Source organism: Eulemur rufifrons, chromosome 6, assembly GCF_041146395.1.
Source record: "Eulemur rufifrons isolate Redbay chromosome 6, OSU_ERuf_1, whole genome shotgun sequence".
Taxonomy (NCBI): Eukaryota; Metazoa; Chordata; class Mammalia; order Primates; family Lemuridae; genus Eulemur; species Eulemur rufifrons.
Window position 1 is genome coordinate 56,485,552 of NC_090988.1, and position 23,063 is coordinate 56,508,614.

Here is a 23,063-nt window from a genome sequence, read left to right on the forward strand (position 1 = left end):
GTGTTACAGATATTGATATTAATGATTTTGTGTTATTTTTATATTGATAAGTATTTCAGAGAAAGTAAATATAAGACAGATACATGATTCATAATTTGTAAAAAGATGAATTCAAAAGAAAATATTAAAAAGGGGGATGTAGCCAGAATTGCAGGTATGAGATGGCTTAGCAGTTCAAAAATATTGATGTGTGATGTAGTTCTTTGACATTACCTGCAATCAAATGCTGTTTTCTGAAATTCTGTTTTCTACATGGGAGTAAGTGATGTGGAAAGCAATCTCTAAGTTTAAATGGATAGGTCAAAAAAGTAGAACACTAACTTCATATGAAATCTCAGTATAAGAGAATTGTTTTAAAAATATGAGTAGCCAACCAAGGTTATTGAGTGTTGAAGATGGTTGAGTGTCTCTTTTGATTATGAACATTTGAGATTTAAAGATTGTTTTAGACTTATATATTTTAGAACAATATCTTTCCATACATTCGAGTTGTTACTTAGAACCAATACAAAATCACTATAGAAAGAGTCACTAATGATCAAGTTACTTTTTGGAGAAAAACACTTTCACCACCTGGTCACGAATTTGTTTGGTCTTCACTCCATAGACAATAGGGTTGAGGAAAGGTGGGACTAACAGGTAAAGGTTTGACAAGAGGATATGAACATATGTTGGTATGTGAGAACCAAACCTGTGTGTGAAGAAAGAGAAGAAGGCAAGGAGGTAGAACTGTAGGAAAACACAAATGTGGGCAATGCAGGTATTGAGGGCCTTGGATCGTGCCTCCTTCTGGGGCAGCTGAAAGACAGTGATGAAGATTTGAACATAGGACAAGGTGATAAAGATTATGTCAAACCCTAGGATTGCAAAGGCAACGAATAGGCCAAGTATCTTGTTGACTCGGATATCTTCCATAGCCAGCTTCACAATGGCCATGTGCTCACAGTAAGAGTGAAAGACGACTTTAGTTCGGAAGAGTCTAAGACGACATTTGATAAGTACCAAGCAAGGTACTATAAGGACGGCAGCCCTGAATATTATCCCAACTCCAATATGAGTTAAGAGTTGTTGGGAAAAGATGGTGGCATGTCTCAAGGGGTCACAGATGGCCACATAGCGATCTAGGGCCATCGCCAGCAGGATCCCTGATTCAATTGCCTGGAGAGAATGAATAAGCCACACTTGCAGCAAGCAAGCATCAAAAGAAACCTCTTGTAAATGAAACCAGAAGATACCTAACATTTTGGGAAGAATAGAGGTGCTAAGTGCAATGTCTGTGGCTGCCAACATTGCCAAAAAAATGTACATGGGTATATGGAGGCTGTTTTCATATTTGATTATAATCAAAATCAGGGAATTTCCAATCACAGCAGTAAGGTACATGGCACAGAAGGGAATTCCAATCCAACACTGCACGGCCTCCAGGCCAGGAATCCCAATTAGTATAAAGACAGAGGGCATAAAGACTGAGCCATTGAATGTCAGCATGGTGATTCGTTCAGTAGAATACAGTAGTGGCATTGCTGTTTCATCTTCCATTCCCTGTCAAGATTAGATGAATTAAAAATAAGAAGACATTAATTTATTTTAGTTAAATTAGGAGTATACCACTTTACCTTTCTGTTCTACCCACTCCTCTCTAATTTTTTAACTCCTTTTCTGAAGTCACTGAGAGACCAACCAGCAGGTTCTATGTTCCTCCATGCCTTAATCATTTTCAGTGAGCAACATTAAATAGGGTAGATGGCTTTTTCTCTGATTCATGACTACTGGACCCAACAGATTCTGTTAATCTTATGTTTGCTACTCATCATCTGTGCTTTTCTTGTAACCTGACAAGTGGAATTTGGAAAAAATAATTTGATGCAGAGTAAAGATTTTCAAAAACTGGACTCCATCTACATTAGCATAAAGGATTCACAGTATTGGTAGACTATTCTGCCTTATAATCAGAAGATAATTTTTTTTTATCCTCTACTTTTTTTTTTCAGTTTAATTTTACAGAATCAAAGAGTCTAACAGTATATCTTGTTAGATACAGTATGTCCTCATAATGTATACATTATTTCTTGTACAATGATATGAAATAATATGGGAAATATTCATGATAAATTATTAAGTGAACAGTGCAAGTTAAAAACAATAGTTTCATATTTTTTCCCCACCCCCCCTTTCCTGAGTCAGCACCTTCAAGTGTTACCACTCCCCAAACGGTGCGCAATGCACTCATTGTGTAGGCATACCCCCATCCCCTCCCCCACCCCCCACCTCAGTCTGATGTCCAATTGGTGTCGTTCCCAGATTTGTATTTAGGTGATGATCAGGGAAACCAATTTTCTGGTGAGTACATGTGATGCTTGTTTTTCCATTCTTGGAATACTTCACTTAATATAATGGGTTCCAACTCTCTCCAGGAGAACCATAGAGATGTCGTATCTTCATCATTCCTTATAGCTGAGTAATATTCCATGGTATACATATACCACAGTTTACTAATCCAATCATGTATTGATGGGCATTTGGGTTGTTTCCACATCTTTGCTATTGTGAATTGTGCTGCTATAAACATTTGGGTACATGTGCCTTTGTTACAGAATGACCTTTTTTCCTTTGGGTAGAAGATAATTTGACTGGAATATGTTGCAGCCTTGGTAGCTCACTAGTTGGTTTAATTTCTCAGGTTAGTTTCTTCATAGTCTGATCCTTCTGACATAGACTCTGTCAATATTCTTACAACTTAATTTTCTAAAACTTTCAGTGTCTTTCCCAAAATGAGCCACATATTTTGCACCTTGTTCTTCTTATTGTTTGAGAAAATAAATGCAAATTACTAAATTCATGGGTCTTTCCCTCAGCAGTTCCTATTAGGGCTTCCGTGTCCTGCTGTTTGCACATCTCTTGTACTTAACATCAAGTACCAAACTATGATCTCTGTTTTTTTTGTTTCCCCAGAAATAGACATTGTTGTCCTCCTAAGGCTGAACAGTCATTTTTTTAACTGTTTGGAATTACATGTAACTCCCTATGAAATGTAATTCTTTTCTTTACATACGGTGTTATACATCTTCTATCTACTCAAAGTACAATGGCTTCCGCAGAGGTAAAGATGTTCTTTTGCACATTGTTTTGCATAGGACAATTTCCATCCTAGTCTCTTTCTCTGCCCTTCACCAGTCACTCCAACAAATGACACTACGGGCTTCCAGAGCCTCCTATCTCAGTTATAAGGGACATGTTTCAGTGTAGAGTGGCTTTGCCTTTTCATCGCCCCAAGCACAAGGGGCTCTTACTTGCTGCTGATTGCTTGCAATCTGAGCTCATCACTGCTCCAGGAAAATATTTCCACCATAGAATATACAAAATATTGATTAATTCAAAAATTACCCTTATTTTCTTTTGGTAATTGCCAAACTCATTTTCTGAAACTATTTAAACAGTATGAAGTAGGATCAGGAATAAAGACAGTAGGGGGGCTAAATCCACAGATTTGTAGCAGGAAAAATCTCACCATCATGCCTGTCCATCTCTCTTTGTTTGTTTTATTTTCCTCTGATACACTTAGATTGTCTCTGGGACATAAAAGGGCACCTATGACCCATCTCAGGTCAGTTGCAGGAGCATTTATTTCTTCCTTTTCTTAATACTTCTCCAAGTCTGAGGGAGGCTTTCCATTCTAAAACTCCTTGTTCACAAACTCTTCCTTTTGGAAAATATACAACATACTAAATTAGATTATCTTCCTCATATTAGATGGATGCATTACTATAAACAAATTACACGTTTATTTATTAATGATTTTATTCAACAAAGATTTATTAAACATCCACTATGTTCCATGTTCTATTTGAAGCAATTGAGGAACAAAGATAAATTTATTTATTTTATGTTTATGAAGTGTAAATTAATATGATATCAGCATTATTATCCAATTATATTAATGAAAAAACTAAGACTTATTGTTATAGGTAAATCTACTTGGAACTAAACTCTATGCTATCTTGACCGAAAAGAACCAAATAAAAAATTCGTGTCTTCTGAGATTTTGTAAGTACAATTCAGTAAATAAGAATAGGAGATATATATCAGAATGCAAGTAAATCAGTATGTATTTAGTATAACTCTATACTAAAGATTTTAATCAGGGTGTGCCTATTTATATTGTGGTAGAATTATTCCCAAATTACCTTAATTTACCAAATAGAAGCAGTACTTAGAGTATGGAACATGTTTATTATATGATAACTATCTGATATATGTCTACATTTTTTTTTTTTTTTTTTTTTTTTTTTTTTTTTTTTTTTTTTTTTTTGTTGAGACAGAGTCTCACTTTGTTGCCCAGGCTAGAGTGAGTGCCGTGGCGTCAGCTTAGCTCACAGCAACCTCAAACTCCTGGGCTTAAGCGATCCTACTGCCTCAGCCTCCCGAGTAGCTGGGACTACAGGCATGCGCCACTATGCCCGGCTAATTTTTTCTATATAGATTTTTAGGTGTCCATATAATGTCTTTCTATTTTTAGTAGAGACGGGGTCTCGCTCAGGCTGGTCTCGAACTCCTGACCTTGAGCAATCCACCCGCCTCGGCCTCCCAGAGTGCTAGGATTACAGGCGTGAGCCACCGCGCCCGGCCTATGTCTACATTTTTAACAGCATATTATCCTTATTACTGGCCAACAATCTCTGTGATTTGGCTTAAAAAGTATGTCATTGCTTTTCTCAGGAATATTAGTTTGGGAAATTTAACATGGCCCCATGAGTAATAGTTGACCTGGAAATTCCTTGAAAGGTAGCATACAAACTGAAACTCTGACAAAGCATATATTATGAGTAGTCAGAGGAAAGAGAGCAAAAAGAGAAGAATTAAACAAGTAAACAAAATGGCAAGTATATAAAGTAAAGCACGCCTTCAGTCTAAAAGACCATAGATCATTTTGAGAAAGCAGTTACCTTTCTTCCTGATAGTTTTCCATTTCCAACTCTCATGAGGCTTAACTGATATTTTTCTAGGGCAGGTTTTCTCAATCTCAGCACAGCTGAGTTTTAAGCCAAATAAATTCTTTGTTATGGGAGATATCATCTATATTGTAAAAGGTTTAGCAGAATCCCTGGCTCTTATCTATTAGATGCCAGTAGCACTTCCCCGTAGCAACAATAAAAAATGCCTTTAGGCATTGCCAAATGTCCCCTCAATGTGTGGGGAGGGACATGTCATTCCTGGTTGATAACCATTGTTTTAGGATCTCACATTGGAGGGGAAAATAAGTCCTTAATTCAATAAGGATTGAAGAGCTTAAGTACTCTTAATCTAATTGGGCAGAATAAGACTGGCTATCCAGCAGAATAATTCTTCAGTAGATTTTAGCCAGTTAAAGGAAATGGAAAAGAGAATTTCACAAAGAGGTCATGGTGTTTATCAAATCACAGATGTATGGAAAATATGCTGGAATTAGGAATCAATGCATATTTTACCATATAAATGAGTTCATTAGCAGAAATGATATTTGAACTAATGAAAAGGGAAGAAAAGTAAGTGTCAAGTTCCTATTTTAAGCTAAATAATGTAAAGTTTGTAGGTGGGAGGGCAGACCTTTCTCCTTTTAGAAATCCCACGTGCTAGCAGCTTGGTAATACCTTGAAAGACATGAAAGCTAGGGGTAGGAAGATCTTGTTAGAAAGCTATTTGCAGTAGTCCAGATGGGATATTATAAAGTGATGTGACAATAGTGAAGGGATAACAAGGAAGCAAAATCTGTGGGACTCACTGATGTGACATAGGGCAAATTGAGAGAAGGGACTAAGGTGTTCTTCGATTGAGAATTACTGTACTGGATGGCAAAAGGCACCGTGGGGAACAACTTGGTTTGCACAAATATGCAGGTGTTTAAAAGAGAGAGAAAGCTTTGTTAAGCCCTTGAAACCCCTGATCCAAGGTAAACAATCTGGAAATGTGTGTCTTCTCTTGTTTGAATAAACCCTGAATCATTAGTGATACCTACAACTGCAGTTCTCACACAGGCTGATACCCAGGATTAAAACGTTTTAAAGGATTTAGAGGTCTGAATCCACACTCCCTATTAGGTTAATCCACACTCCCTGCAATATCAGGAATCTCATCCCTCTATACCATCTCTGAAGTTCACCATTTGATCTCTACCTCAAACCATCCAGTAATAGAAAACTCTCATTTTTTTTTTTTCCTGAGGTAGTCTGCCACCTTGCAGGATAGCTCCAAAGTTCAAGTAAGTTTTCTTTATGTTGAGTCCCAAACTGGCCCTCTCCTAATTTATCAGAATGGTCCTAAATCTCCATTCCAATAATAGACATTGGCCATGGGTCACGGCTATTAAGAGTACAGAATGTGAAGCCAGTTGAGAGAGTTGAAATCCTGGATCTGCCATTGCTTTGTTTTGCATGCTCTTCAGCCAGTCGTACAACTTCTAAGTACGTCAATACATCAATTTCCCCACTGTTAAAATAAGGCTACTGGAAAGAGATACATCACAGAGTGACTGTGAAAATTAAATGACACAATCCATTTCAAGTATTTAGAAACAAAGATCAAATGTATTGATCTGCCAGCTAATAATCCATAGAAACTTACTCTTTCCTTCCCAGGAAACAACTTCAGATATTTGATGACACAGTGAGAATTTCCCCTAAATCTTCCCCAGCCTAAGCATGTATAATTTCTTGCCTTTTAGCAAATAAGCTTTCCATTTATTAATATTTATCAGTGCAGACAATCATTCTCTAGACTTCCTTCTACAAGGCAGTCTCAGTTTAAAATTTATCATCCAGCATTTCATTAACTGTTCCAGAAATATTCTGGAAACATGAGATACCACAAGATATAATCTTTCCAAACATTCAGCTGTTTTAAGATTCTGTTGCTTTTTTATATTCCTGGCATCCTATTGGATCACATGAGATATGTGTTCGCTTTAAAACAATTCCTCCATTTTCCCACATACGATGGAGAATCTCAAACCCAAAGACTTACCAGGTATCCTCCATGGGCATCTAAGTAGCAGCCATAGAGTGAGAATCTTTTTGATGTTTCAGGCAGTAAAGGATTAGTGTTTTGTACTATAGAATGCCCCCTTGGGATTGGGTTTCACCAGTCTCTGACCAGCCTTGAGTCCCACTTGGGGCAAGGGCAAAAAAGGAGGCATAATATGGTTCAGAACTTAAAAGATTAACTGTCTAATAGAAGTTCTGCATCTAGAAAAACAAACACAAAAACAAAATCCTCAATCTCTTTGGGATTTGGAATCAAAATGAACCCCCTTTTACAAATTAATAACAGATGACAGAGTTTCATGATGAAAATAAGTCATCATGGCACTTATTTACAAAAATAATGAAACAATAAAGGAAAATAGAAGCATCTTGAGATAGTCAGACTAATCAGCATATAGACACATGGTGACAGAGATGCTAGTATTTTATTGAAAATTTTTGCATCTATATTCATGAGAGAAATTGGTCTGTAGTTCTCTATTTTTGTTGCGTCCTTTCCTGGTTTTGGTATCAATGTTATATTGGCTTGGTAGAATGTGTTGGGGAGAATTCCATCCTTCTCAATATTGGAGAATAGTTTATGTAGGATGGGCACCAGTTCTTCTTTGTATGTATGGTAAAATTCAGGTGTGAACCCATCTGGACCAGGGCTTTTCTTTTTGGGAAGGTTTTTTAATGCTGTTTCGATTTCAGTTCTTGATATTGGTCTGTTCAGGTACTCTATTTCTTCCCGGTTGAGCCTGGGAAGACTATGTGTTTCTAAAAATTTGTCCATTTCCTCCGCATTCTCCAGTTTGTGTGCATAAAGATTTTTGTAGAATTCATAGATGATATCTTGTATCTCTGTGGCATCGGTTGTGATTTCTCCTTTCATCTTCCTAATGGAGGTTATTAGAGATTTTACTTTTGTTTTCTTGGTTAGTCTAGACAGAGGTGTGTCTATTTTGTTTATCTTTTCAAAGAACCAACTTTTTGTTTTATTAATTTCCCTTATAGTTTCTTTGTTGTCCTTTTCATTTAATTCTGATTTGATCTTAGTTATTTCTCGCCTTCTGCTGGGTTTGGGGTCGTTCTGTTCTTCTTTCTCCAGTTCTTTGAGTCTATTCGTTAGGTTGTCTATTTGCAGGATTTCTGTCTTTTTGATATAGGCATTTATGGATATGAATTTTCCTCTCAGGACTGCTTTAGCTGCGTCCCATAGATTTTGAAATATACCATGCTCGTGGATCGGAAGAATTAACATTGTTAAAATGTCTATACTGCCCAAAGTGATCTACAGATTCAATGTAATCCCTATTAAATTACCAACATCATTCTTCACAGACGTAAAGAAAATAGTTATACACTTTGTATGGAATCAGAGAAGACCCTGTATAGCAAAAGCAATTTTAAGCAACAAAAACAAAATGGGAGGTATTAATTTGCCAGACCTCAAACTATACTACAAGGCCGTGGTTCTTAAAACAGCCTGGTACTGGCACAAGTACGGGGACACAGACCAGTGGAACACAACAGAAAATCCAAATATAGAACCATCCTCATATAGTCACCTAATTTTTGACAAAGCAGAAAAGAATATACTTTGAGGACAAGAGTCCCTATTCAATAAATGGTGCTGGGAGAATTCGTTAGCCACTTGTAGAAGACTGAAACAGGCCCCACAGCTTTCACCTCTCACAAAAATCAAATCACAGTGGATAATAGACTTAAACCTTAGGCGTGATACAATCAGAATTCTAGAAGAAAATGTAGGAAAGACTCTTACAGACATTGGCCTAGGCAAAGAATTTATGAAGAAGACCCCCAAGGCAATCACAGCAGCAACAAAAATAAATGAATGGGACATGATTAAATTAAAAAGCTTCTGCACAGCCAAAGAAACAGTCACGAGAATAAACAGACCACCTACAGAATGGGAAAAAATTTTTGCATACTACACATCAGATAAAGGACTGATAACAAGAATCTATTTAGAACTCAGGAAAATCAGCAAGAAAAAATCAAACAACCCTATCAAAAAGTGGGCAAAGGACATGAATAGAAATTTCTCAAAAGAAGATATAAGAATGGCTAACAAACATATGAAAAAATGCTCAATATCCCTAATCATCAGGGAAATGCAAATCAAAACCACAATGAGATATCACTTAACCCCAATGGCCTTTATCAAAAAATCCCAAAACAACACATGTTGGCGTGGATGTGGAGAGACAGGAACACTCATACACTGCTGGTGGGACTGCAAACTAGTGCAACCCCTGTGGAAAGCATTATGGAGGTATCTTAAACAGATTCAAGTAGACCTGCCATTTGATCCAGCAATCCCATTACTGGGCATGTACCCAAAGGAAAAAAGGTCATTCTGTAACAAAGACACATGTACCCGAATGTTTATAGCAGCACAATTCACAATAGCAAAGATGTGGAAACAACCCAAATGCCCATCAATACATGATTGGATTAGTAAGCTGTGGTATATGTATACCATGGAATATTACTCAGCTATAAGAAATAATGAAGATACGACATCTCTATGGTTCTCCTGGAGAGAGTTGGAACCCATTGTATTAAGTGAAGTATTCCAAGAATGGAAAAACAAGCATCACATGTACTCACCAGAAAATTGGTTTCCCTGATCATCACCTAAATACACATCTGGGAACGACACCAATCGGATATCAGACTGAGGTGGGGGGTGGGGGAGGGGATGGGTGTATGCCTACACAATGAGTGCATTGCGCACCGTTTGGGGAATGGTAACGCTTGAAAGTGTTGACTCGGGAAGGGGGGCTGGGGAAGGGAGGGATATATACCTACATGATGGGTTCAACGCGCACTATCTGGGGAACAGACACGCCTGGAGCTTTGGCTTGGGGGGAAAGGCGGTACATGGGCAACGTATGTAACCTGCAATTCTGTATCCCCCATAACAATAAGATGAAATAAAAAAAAAAAAACCAATATATTATATACTTGAAATTGCTAAAAGAGTAGATTTTAAGTGTTCTCACCACAAAAAGTTGATAAATATGTGAGGTGCATATGCTAAATAGCTTGCTTTAGCCATTCCACAATGTAAACATATATCAAAACACAGTATTATATACCATAGATTTATACAATTTTTACTCATCAATTAAAAAAAGAAAAAAAAAAGCATGTATAGCTTTGGCCTCAAGTAGAGGGAGGAACAAGGTTCTCATGCCCTGCACAGTCCAAGAAAAAGACTGCCAAGACTGGATTTTCTGCATCTGCCTGAGAGACATGGCAATCTTACCTGGAGTTACACTGTTTTTGTCCTTTGTCATTGGGTGTGACCTTATTAAGTAGAACCGTTCTTTTTGCATTTAAAGAGCCATTGACCCTATCTTGTCATTAACCTCCCTAAATTATATTCCGCCTTGCAAAACCAATGCTATAGAATTGCAGGCAGTTGTGTTTTAGAAGAAGCTCTTACTGGCCTATGAGAACTAGTTTTAAGAATCTCTTCCTGGCTTTGTGTTCAGCGACTTCAAGTTGCTAGCTTCAAATCAGTTATAGCTGAAGTATTTACAATAGAAAAATGAGCACATAGTGCAAATAAGGATGCCAACTCCCTACTCTTCAAGTAATCACATATGGACCAAAAATAAAATGAAGTATTTTCAGGGAAAACCAGATGAATATTGTTCAGATAGAAAATGAAGTTGGCTCAAGTGAAATTTTCACACTTCTGAAATCTATACATTTTATTTGTGGAGTAATTAAAAAATACAAAACTATTCAATGACTCTCAAGATTCTTTTGGAAACATGTAAAAAATATTTAAACCTCATGGAATCATATTGCTATTGAATGCTAGAGACAAAAATATCCTCAGATATTATATAGTTAAAACCCATTGAAGCAATGGGGAAATAATCTGTTTTACAAATGATGTGACTTACAATTTTGGTGACTGATATAGATCTTTTGTACTCCTAATATTAAATAAAAATAAGTGGTATGATTAAAATGTTCTGGATTTAGATAATGATGATAGTTTCATTGTTTTTGAAATATACTAAAACTTATTGACCTGTACACCTTTAGGAGGTAAATGCTCTGGTATGTGAATTATATCTCAATCTAACAAAAAGACAAATTCAGCATGGTGTACGCAGATGATCCTGGAAAAACTAGTAGCTATGTTTTGAAATAAGAACCCATAGCTTGAATGTGAATGTGAAAATCTGTATTCTGGGTAGAAGGGACATATGACAGCCCTCTGTACTTTCCACTCAATTTGTCTGTAAACCTAAAACTGACCTAAAAAATAGAATCTATTAATTAAAAGATAATAAAAACATAGAGAAAAATCTTTATTTTAGGGCTATAAATACCATATAACTAGTTCATTTTAGTTTGGAGCACCTTTGTCTCCATGTGTCCTTCTGATTGAGAGAAATTTGTAAATAACTTCATTGCAAGAATTAGTTATGCAAATTTTGGCAGATTTTTAATATGCGTTTATTATCTCATTTCTTCATTCAATATGTATTTATTCATCCTTAAAATGGTTGAGGATTGAATTAAACTGACCCTGAACTACCTTTGGACTTTCAGTTTATCTTCTTTTCTGAGATTTTTGTTATTCTTGTTGTTGTTATTTGCAAAATAACAAAAGAAGGAACTTCTTCATATGGACCAGGAACAAACTCAAGAGAAACTGGGAAAAATATTTGCAACGCAAATGATAGTTAAAATTCCTAATATACAGAGAACTATAAATCAGTATGAAAAAGAAAACAACCTAGTATTGCTACAAAGGCAGACTATGTGGATAATCAGTTCATACAAGAGGAAATACAAATCACCAAAAACAATATAAATAGATACTGATGCTCACTCACTATAAGTTAAAGAAATGTAAATTAGAACAAAGGGAAATTGGTTTTCACTTATAAAATTGGCAAGAATGAAAAACACTGATATTACTTAGACGTGAGTATATACAGAGAAACAGACTCATATAGTATTAGAGAGAGTGTAAATTGTGATTTTCAACAGTAATTACATCATTTCTATTAATATTTATAATATTTATAGCTTTTAACCAATCAATTCAACTCCAGAAATTTTGTTATAAAAATATCTAATTAAGCAAAAATGTATACAAATATCTTGTAATATTTTTTATAATAGTAAAATACTAAAAAAGTCCAAATATTTGTCAATTCATGATTGGTTAAGTGGACTCATGGTACGTTTAGGAAATGGAAACAATTTATGGGCTTCATAAAGGATTATGAAATTCTACATGTTGCCAATGAAAGACGATTAAATTACATTAAGTGAAAAAAACTAATATAATTCGTTATGGTTATAATTTTTTGTAGAAAAGTCAGCTTATACATATTAAAATCATCTGAAAGGATACCATTATACTGATAACAGTGATTGATTATATGTGGGAAATGGGATTAGGGTTCAGTTGGGAAAGCCCCAATTCTGTCAGACACTCACATATATGCATATACACATACACATACATGTATGGACACACGTATACACATACATTCCTCACCACCACCAAGACCGCATCCTGCCCATCAGGTATTAAACTACTACTTTGGTTTCTCACATGACTCAACCTGTTTTCGTCCTGTTCCCTGCTCCAGAGCTGAAAAAGAGTGGGATGGTACGTGTTGTAGAAGATTCTTAAAACTGTAATAAAACTGACTAAAAGTTTGTTTTGTTTTGTTTTTAATGTGCCACAAACTGTGTGTAGGTCATGGGCATACAAATAAGTTAGACATATGCTCTTGGTGGAGAGAATAGTTACACAATGAAAAAAAACATAGGAGGGCAATGTGATAGCTGCTAGGAAATCTTGGAGGAGAGGGACAGAAACCAACCAGGGAAATAGCCAAAATTCTATAATTAAAGAACACATCTAACTAAATTCTAAAAGCTGGCCAGCAATCAGGCAAAAATGTACGAGCTTTAACATATATAGTATAAACAACAGCATACAGTTGCATACAACAGCTTATTTTCTGTAGAAAATGAAAGAAAAGCCTTTCTGAAGAATAAATAAAACATGATACATGAAGATGACAGACTAGATTTCAATTCTGCAACGCTAACTTTAGTAACTTGCTGAAACATGGCTTATATAAAAATACCAATAAATTAAAGATGAAAAATATAACATTTCATTATTTCATGTAAGATCTTATGAAAGATTGATACAGGAAAGAAGTTATAACTGATGGAGAGGAGGCAACATATTAAAGATCTGTTTAAGGAATCACTAGGACTTGGTGATTAAGTGGGTAGGTATATTATATGGAATTGAAGTCAATTTCAAAGAAAATGACTAGATTTCTGGATTGGTCAAGTGAGGGAATAGTGATACTCTTTCCTGAATCAGGGAAATTTTAAGGAACAGTGCCTTTTCTAAAACTTATAAAGTATTATTTTTTTTTAGCATATAGTGGATATTTTTTTTTCTTTTTCTTTTTATTTCAGCTTATTATGGGGGTACAAAAGTTCAGGTTATATATATTGCCCATGCCCCCCGATCCCCCCAAGTCTGAGCTTCAAGCGTGTCCATTCCCTAGACAGAAATGTACAAAGTAAAAAAGTGAATGAAGGGAACAATGAAGTACATCACATAGAGAATATACCAATGGAAAAAAAGACAACAGCACAAATATCTCACTCTGTTAAATGATAATTATAAGGAGAATCGTATTTCACCTATCAGCAATCAAAGATTAAAAATGCCAATAATGAGCAGCTCCATTGAGAATTCAGGCAAACCAGTTATTTTAGTCATTGTTGAAGTTGATGCAATCTCTTTGTAAATTAATTTTTGGATTTCTAGAAACCTGAAAAGTATTGTTTACAAAATATATTTCTCTTTGAAGCAATTTTATTAAAGCTAATTGTACTGGATTACCAATAGGGGCCGTCTCTTAGATAACATAGTTTCCTTAACAATAAAACTAAAATAGCATTAGAGGTTATTTCTTAATATTCTAGCCAGGATTCAGCAAACTTTTATATAAAGGGCCAAATAATAATTAGCTTAGGCTTTGTGGGCAAAGAGGCAAATTCAAGAGTATTATAGACGAAATTAATTTGGCTGTTAAATGTACAGACACAAAGTACAAAAGTGAACAAAGGGAACAATGCAGTATTTCACATAAAGAATATACAAATGGAAAAAAAAAGACAACAGCACAAATATTTCACTCTGTTAAATATAATTATAAGGAGATTCCAATAATTTTTCCAACAATTGTCCTGGTCCAAGTTTGTAAGAAGGTAGAAAGCCCTGATTATCCTCTTGTCTTTGCAATGACCTGTATTTTTTCTTTTTCCCATTTGTAGGTTTCAGTTTGGAGCTGATCCTGAAATTTGAAGACTGTTAACAATTGAGTAATCTGGACTCTGGGCTAGATATTTTATGAGATATTAATAATCAAAGTTGGTGCAAATACATTGTGTCCCTATGCTGGTCCTATATTCCCACATATTGTCATGATGACGGCCAGAATAAGCAATTAGTAGACATATTTTCAAAACTTCTTCAAGTAACCTTAGAATTACAGTGGGCAACCAAAAGTGGCCTGCTGCCTGTTTTAGGATAGCTTACGAACTAAGCATGGTTTTTACAGAAGAACGTTTGCAATCAATATGATTATAAGGAAATTCCAACTTTCAGCTACACATAAGCAAATTTTTAGCCTTTAGAAAAAATGAATGCCATTCTTCCAACTAGTAGACTTTTATTACATAAAATATGCACAATTATTATTATATTATTACCATTAATATATTTTTAATTTTATCAACAATATTTCTGTGGACATATGTTTTCTCTCTTATTACATAAATACCTACGTAATACTTTTGAATTTGCCTCTTTGTCCACAAAGCCTAAGCTAATTATTATTTGGTCCTTTATATAATAGCTTGCTGAACCCTGGCTAGAATATTAAGAAAACTTCTGATACTATTTTAGTTTAATTATTAAGGAAACTATGTCATCCGAGGAAAAAAAACCCTATTGGTAATCTAGTACAGTTAGCTCTAATAAATAATGATACTTGAAACAGTCTCAAAAGATTGCCTAAGATAGCCTCTGTATCCATAACATAATCATTCTCAACAGCCATAGATATCTGGTATGGCCTAGTCACCGAAACCACTCAGAGTATTCTTCAGCTGTGTGACAAGCAGTCCACTATTTCTTATATATGCAGTGATTTTAATCTGGTAAATCAAAGTACGGACATCTGTACACATGTGAATATTTTCTATAATCTTTAAACAATTATCTAGAACCTGAGGTTTTCAGGAACAATTAGCCATAAATTTCAGGTCATTAATCTCAGATAAAAGCACTCCACCTCTTCATTAATATAATAGCCTTAACTCATTTAAAAGCAGAATGTTTTCCATCCACTGAGAGGGTGTGCTGCCACGAGCCCAAGCAGACACACATACATGTGTCTTTCTTGTAGAGAAAAACCCTCCAGTGGCATATTAATGCTTTCACACTAAAGTCCCCCAACTTTGCTTAGCAGTAATGATCATTTTTGATATTTATATCTTTCTTGTATTGCCAAATTGTACCTCACATTCAAACCATATTGAAAAAACTATGTAGTTATCCTAAACCAGGCTCTCCAGTTTAAATCTCCTCTATCATCTACCTGCCATTGTGTATTCTTCTTTCCCTGGCCACTCCTTCATCCTTCCTCAAGAATCAGACTACATAATTGAAAAACAAAACAAAACAGAAAACAACAAACCAAATAGAACTCTCCTGCTTTCAAACAGATGTCAATGATTCATTCTTTTTCTTAACCCTCCATTTCATGCAAACCCCTACCCTCTCTCTCCTTCCCCTTACGCTTTCTCTCTCCTTTTCTTTTTCTAGCTCCCAGAAATATACAGCTACAACCTCATGAGATTTAAGCACTATGTGAAATTTATTACTATGTCACTATTCTCTAGAATAATATTAAATATTCATAATATTGTAGGTTTTGTATAACACTTGATAAATTAATAAATAAGTGTTGGAGGCAACAGAAAAATTATTAATAGTATAAAATGCAACACCTGGTTGTCATAAATTTTGTGCCTGTAATCCTTGGAATGACCGTGGAAATATACTTAAATTGTTGGATTTATTTTCTCATGACATCCAAAAACGATTTTTTTGAGTAAGAACACAGGTAAGATGCACTTTCTCTTATTTTTTTAAATCGCTAGAAGGATCAAGAAAATGAGAGTCAACAACTTGTTTTCATTGAGTACCTAGACACTCCAGAACAATGAGCCTAGGTACATTTAAATTCAGACGGATACATAATTCATACATTCTCCTAGACAAGGATTCTTAGAGGAAGAACTCAACCAGGGACCAAAATATAAAATAGAAAAATAAACTGTATACACTCCCCCCACACATATACCAATGTTCACTGTTTTGCTCCTTGTACATTTCTCACTTTGATTACTCAGGTAGGGTCCACAACCCCATTGATTGATACTTTTCATGGACTATGATGATTTGAAACCAAGCATCATACTGGCAAATTTCACCAACCAATTAAATGGACAATTCGAGCACCTCAAATAATGTGTATTTTTCCTTTATTATAATTTGAGAGACTGCAAAAGAGAAAGGCATAAAGGTGTTAATTGAGGTGGATGTTATGAGCAGAAAAGTTTTACCACGTGAATGCGAATCTGCTTAGTCTTGGCACCATACACAAGTGGATTGAGAAACGGAGGGACCAGTAAGTACATGCTAGAGAAGAGAATGTGGATATAAGGGGGGATACGAGAACCAAACCTATGTGTAAAGAAGGAGAAGAAGGCCAGGAGGTAAAACTGAAGGAAGATACAGATGTGAGCGATGCAGGTATTGAATGCCTTAAGCCTAGCCTCCTTCTGGGGCAAACGAAAAACAGTGATAAATATCTGGATGTAGGACAATGTGATGAATGTGAGATCAAAACCTGCAACAGTGAAGGCCACAAACAAACCATAGATTTTGTTGACTCGGACATCAGCTGCAGCTAGTTTCACAATGGCCATATGCTCACAGTAGGAGTGGGAGATGACTGTCGTGTGATAAAACTGAAACCGGCACTTTATCAGTAGTAGGCTTGGGGCTACAAGAACGGCAGCTCTGAGTACGACCATGACCCCTATTTGGGTGACCAGCTGGTGGGTGAAGATGGTGGCGTGTCTCAGTGGATAACAGATGGCCACATAACGGTCCAGGGCCATGGCCAGCAGGATGCCTGACTCCATACACTGAAATGTGTGGATGAACCACATCTGAAGCAAGCAGGAATCAAAGTAGATTTCAGGCACATGAAACCAGAAGATTCCAAGCATCTTAGGCACAATGCTGCTAGCAAGTACAATATCCGTGGCTCCTAGCATGCCTAAGAAAACGTACATGGGCTCATGGAGACTGCGCTCTGATTTGATAATGATCAGAAGCAAGGAATTTCCAAACATGGCAATGAGATACATGGCACAGAATGGAATCCCAATCCAGCACTGTACAGATTCCAGGCCTGGGATCCCTATTAGTGTCAAAACAGAAGGCATGTAGACCGTTATGTTGGAAACAGACATAGTGTCCTTGGGCCTCCTGATGCAAAGAAAAAAAATTCTCAGTCAATGCTATTGTTTCTCCACTTTTTTCTGATTTTATCCGAAGTCATCATATTAAGTCTTTTCAATATTGGCAGAACTCTAAGAACTCACTCGTATTACTGAAGGGAAAAGACAGATTCATGGAGACACATCACTGTTTTCAGGGAGGGCATCCACAAGCTCTGTGCCACAGTAAGGTGTTATGTGCACGGCAGGCCCACGGCACTGGAACCAGCAAAATCCTTCGGGTAAACAATTAAACTACTGACCTGTCTGGTATTCTCTTTCTAGACCTGTGGGAAAAAACATTAGATGTTTATTTTGCTAGGAAATTACATTTTAATCAGAGTTTACTGAATATTTCTTTATCCCACATTTCAGTTACTCTTCTTTTTTTTTTTTTTTTTTTTGAGACAGAGTCTCACTCTGTTGCCCAGGCTAGAGTGAGTGCCGTGGCGTCAGCCTAGCTCACAGCAACCTCAAACTCCTGAGCTCAAGCGATCCTCCTGTCTCAGCCTCCCGAGTAGCTGGGACTACAGGCATGCACCACCATGCCCGGCTAATTTTTTCTATATATATTTTTAGCTGTCCATATAATTTCTTTCTATTTTTAGTAGAGGTGGGGTCTCGCTCTTGCTCAGGCTGGTCTCGAACTCCTGAGCTCAAACGATCCGCCCACCTCGGCCTCCCAGAGTGCTAGGATTACAGGCGTGAGCCACCACGCCCGGCCTCAGTTACTCTTCTAGCACTTAATTATTCCCAGTGTTCTTTATGTCAGGAACAGTTAGGACCAGCAAATTCTCAGTCTCTAACCAGTACTTTAGTGTAAAAGATTCCCTATGAAAGAGAATAGAGATAGAAATATTAAACACCAAAGAATATAACATAGTTTTATTTGTAATCAGAAGAATGTGGAGGAGGTGTTTTAGAAAAGATAATTGAAATCTATGTATTTTTGATGAGTCTGGGCCAAAGTTCCTTGCCACTTTTAAAATTTATTGAAATTTAAATAAAACTGTATTTTCTTTTGCCCACATTTCTAACATGTAAAATCCTTGAAATGAGTGTTGTGCTTCAAAATTCTATAGTACACTTTATAGAATACCTAGAAAGGAGGAACCAATGGGAGGCAAGAGAATAGGCAGCAGCAAAGTATGAGGCAAGAGCACTCATTCCTAATAACACACAGATTGGGATAGTGGGAGAATGGGTCACTTAGCCAGAATAGAGGTGGGTTTCCTGGTTTTACATTGCTCAGAGCTATCATTAGCATGAGATTAGGCCAAAATAGGCTTATTACTTCTTATTGAAATATCCAAAACTTTTTAATAATTCTGTGAGCTCAGACACAAGATATCAATGGAAAATAAAGGGGTGAAAGGACAGATTCCTTAAAAGAAAACAAGAAAGGGAAGACAGAGGGCAAATGTGGGGATCCTAAAAATAATTCAGAGAAGGACTGTAGAATATCTGAAGAAAATGTAATCATTTAATTTCACTGATGAGTGAATTTTCTGAAAACGTGGGCTCTTATGCCTCATATGAAAGTTCTTTGATCAAAATCATCACTTTCTAAAAATGACATATTCTTAATCAAGAAATTCTCCAGCTACACATTAGAGAAATGATTGGGATCCAGTGAAAACTACAGTTAATTTATTTTATTCTTTCCTAGACTTTTCAATAAATTTGCTTTATTAAGTTGCAAGCACATGAATCAGGTAACCATATACTCTGTGTCACCAATATGACAGAAATTCAAAAAGCAGCCGTTCTTAATGCTGCTAAACCGCAAATGAAAGAATCAAATCATCAGGGAGCATTTTATGGGAGGAAGGCTGTATCAGATGAATACATTTATCATCTGATAATGATGTAAACTAGTCAGTCAACTACTGCACTTCTTACAGGTTTGCTCCTCAAAGTTTAATTCTATGATACCTCCATCCATAGGAAACTGACTGATTGACTCTTTCTAACAGGGGCAATATTTTCTCTTCCAAGGATGATCAGAATTATGATTGGAATCCTTTGAGAGTAATCACAGTGTCTGACTGATTCAAGAGCAGAGACCTGACAGATGAGCACAACCTGGCAGGCACAGATAGTGGGGTGGAAGGTGGGGAGCATGTCAGTTCCTGGTTAGTCTGATGGAGTGATTGTTATTGGAGAAGCTGATATTGACAAATTATGAGGGCGAATTCAGGAATCATGAGACTTACTCTCCAGTTGCTGCTGGGAGCTTGTCCTGCTCTTACCAGATACCTGAAGAATATTGTCCATACTTCATATCACTTTCACTCATCAGTTTTTCTCCTTGGAGTCCAGTCTCATTCCCTCAAGTTTGTGTTCTGCAGTGGTTCTATTTTCTATCTGCACTCTGTGCAACAGCACCCAGTTGATGCCATAAACTAGAATTCATTTGGTGCTGGGATGTCTGTCAATATGACATTGTGAACATCTTTGGATTAACTTTTCACTTTTCTTTTGTCTCTGTAATAAAGACAGTCTTCTTCGGTAAGTCTGTCTGAGACCATGCTTGTGTGTTCATCCTCCAACAAAACTCATAGCAAGATCTATAGCATTCTGGAACACAGAATGAATTTCCAGTGCTCAAATTGGAGAATAAAGCTGCTAGTCACCAATTTTAATGGTCCTTAATTAATGTGTGGATGAGAAGGAGTTATTAACATGGAAAGAGGGATTAACTAGTCACAAGCCAAAGCCGTGAGGGACATAGTAGATTTTTAGTCAGACCTCTTGGGGTCATCAGCACTTAATGTCTCTGTAATTGTTTCTATATTTGAAGAAATCTCCTCACTCTCTTTTTTTCCATTTTCCCACAGGCTACATTCAGAGATACTAATATGAACAAGCTTTATTTTTATAAGATAATCTTTTTCTGCTTTCCCTGTTTGCAGAAATCTAAAAGGCAACTTAAATGCAGACATGTTTCTATGCCAATTATATTCTATTAATATTTAAATAAATATTTTTGTGCTACTTTCTTTCACTGAGGCAAAGTTTTTGTCTTTCTTTTAGAAAGAAAAATATCCATAACTACTTTTTATCACACATAACCTCTTAGTCTCTGCTGCATCTCATTATTTTAATTTTTATTCAATTGATGTATTTTTTGTAATATCAGTAACACTTTCAGAGTGACACATTATAAAGGGCATGCCTAATTCCTACAATCTAAAGTTCCAAGCAAGTTGTTGAACATGTTTGTAAACTCATATCCATACCTCCCTTCCTCCCTTGCTACTTTCTTTCCTTTTTTCTCTTCTTTCAAAAATCAGTCATTTTATGCCTTCTATATGTGAGATAATTTTGTCATGTGCTCTTAGTGGAAGGAAAAAAAATAGAAATGGTACATTTCTTTAAATTAGTAATATGACAATATGAGTTAGTCCTTCATTTATCATGTACCATCTGATAAAGTCTAAGAAAAACTTTTGAACATGATATCTTTCTCCTTGATATTTTTCACCTAGTTTCTAGATTTGTATGTAGTTAAGTAAGAGATACTCAATGTAATGTTGAGACATTGGCAAATTTAGGAAGAATACTAATGGTGGACGGCATCTACAGTGGATTTCATGGAGAATAGGGAAAAGGATGAGAAGGCAAAGAACCCTAAATGTTCTTTCCAGAATTTCCTCTATGATGGAAAGTGAAACAATGGTACTGGTTCATGCTGAATGGAGTTGATTCATAGAGCAGATTGGCATCTGCGCTAACATTCACCTTATTTTTAAGTCACCAACATACAGTTTAGCCTAGCATATCATTTAGTTCTTTCCTCTTCTTCTCTTCTACTAATTTTGTTTAAATTTGGGGCTATCCGAAATTGTATCCTGATCCTTTTCACTTTCAAACTATTGAAATTTGCGAGTAATTCCATTTACTCAAAATAATTTAGTTGTTACCTTCATATGCCACCACCAATAACAATATTTGTAGCTCAGATTTTCTCTCTGTGTCTGGCCAGGTTGTCAAGTTAGAGCCCATGCTGTGGGGTCCATTCACGGCCTCCATTTTTGCCATCATGATTATAACCATTCATAAGAATATTGTGCAATCACTGATGTGTTTTAATAAGAGACACTAGCTGACATCAAATTTTCATGTTATTTTGTTTATAATTGTTTAACACCTCTTCTATGTGTTCTTTTCTTTCAGAGAATATCCTATAGTTAGCAATAATATGTAATAAGAAAGTATTCACACTCCGTTCTCACTCCCACTTGTCCAAAACATGCATCTAACCCATAATTTCTTGTTATTAATTCTCCAATCTTTCCCTTTCCAACTCCCTGACAAGGTGGTAGAATATTTGCCAGTGTCCACAAGCCAATGTATACTCTAACTAATAGTCACTTAATTTCATACAAAGTTGATGACTAGATACACTGCTCACAGTTCTGCTCATTAGGAAGATTTTCCATATCCACTATTTTCCCATATCATTCCCAATCACATACTATACATTTTAGGCTTTTACCCTCAAATCAAACTAACTACCGTAGGAACCAATTTGGGGATTTTTTTCCTTTCTGGTCATAACAGCTCTTCTGTATGGGATAATGTTGGTTGACAAAGAGGTGCTGGTACAACAATGAGAAATGACATGAGAGTCAAGACTACTCCACATGCAGATCAACTACACCTAGCAGACCTGCTTGTGGTCTATTTCTGATATGCCATTTTTTATCTTTTGCAAGAGCTTACAACTTAGGGGTTGTGCCAAATGCCAAATAAAGACAGGTACTTCTTCCTATATGGTTAATTTGTGTCCCATGACGAGAGGCTCTTTATCTGTACCAGAAACACATAGCATGTCAGGAGCTGATTTTCAAAATGTGTATAATTTTTCACTGCAGGTACATGGCCATGCTCGAGAACCCTTAATTGTTGTGTTATGATTCACCAGTTGGGGCTTGCCATTACTGTCTAATGGCATCTTTTCCAATCAGTGAGATGGTTCAGCAGAAAAGGCTGCTTTCACCATAGCCTAGGCCTGCTTAAACACCCTCTACTGTACAAGATCATACTCTGACCTAGAAGCTTTTTGTGTCACTTATTATATGAGTCAAAGAAGTATTCCCACATGTGAAATATGGTTCCTCCATAACTCAAAAACCAAGAGTTTTGCTTCCTTTTTCATGAGGGAAGATGAGATATGCATTCATTTTTTTTCCCTAATTAATAGAGAATGTCTCAGAATTCTCCAGGATAATTTTTTTATTTTCTTATTTTTTATTTCAAAATATTAAAGAGGTACAAATAAAAATGTTTTTGGTTACATGGATTACTTTTGTAAAGCTTGAGTCATGGCAATAGGTGTGCCCATTATCCAAACAGTGTTCATTATACCTGTTAGGAAGG

The 23,063-nt window shown here is 36.2% G+C and overlaps 2 protein-coding genes across 2 annotated transcripts; both read right to left on the minus strand.

The window, feature by feature from the left end:
* Nucleotides 1-543: 543 nt before the first annotated feature.
* On the minus strand, nucleotides 544-1,488 carry LOC138384110 (olfactory receptor 52A5). Its single transcript, XM_069469381.1, has one exon. It carries the CDS (start codon nucleotides 1,486-1,488, stop codon nucleotides 544-546), a length of 945 nt encoding a protein of 314 aa, XP_069325482.1.
* A 15,224-nt stretch (nucleotides 1,489-16,712) lies between these two features.
* On the minus strand, nucleotides 16,713-17,651 carry LOC138384111 (olfactory receptor 52A1). The gene has a single exon (XM_069469383.1). The coding sequence runs from the start codon at nucleotides 17,649-17,651 to the stop codon at nucleotides 16,713-16,715; it is 939 nt and encodes a 312-aa protein (XP_069325484.1).
* Nucleotides 17,652-23,063: the final 5,412 nt, after the last annotated feature.

Coding starts and splice junctions, on each gene's coding strand:
- LOC138384110 (XM_069469381.1), bottom strand. CDS start 1,488: ATGCTGACATTCAATGGCTCAGTCTTTATGCCCTCTGTCTTTATACTA.
- LOC138384111 (XM_069469383.1), bottom strand. CDS start 17,651: ATGTCTGTTTCCAACATAACGGTCTACATGCCTTCTGTTTTGACACTA.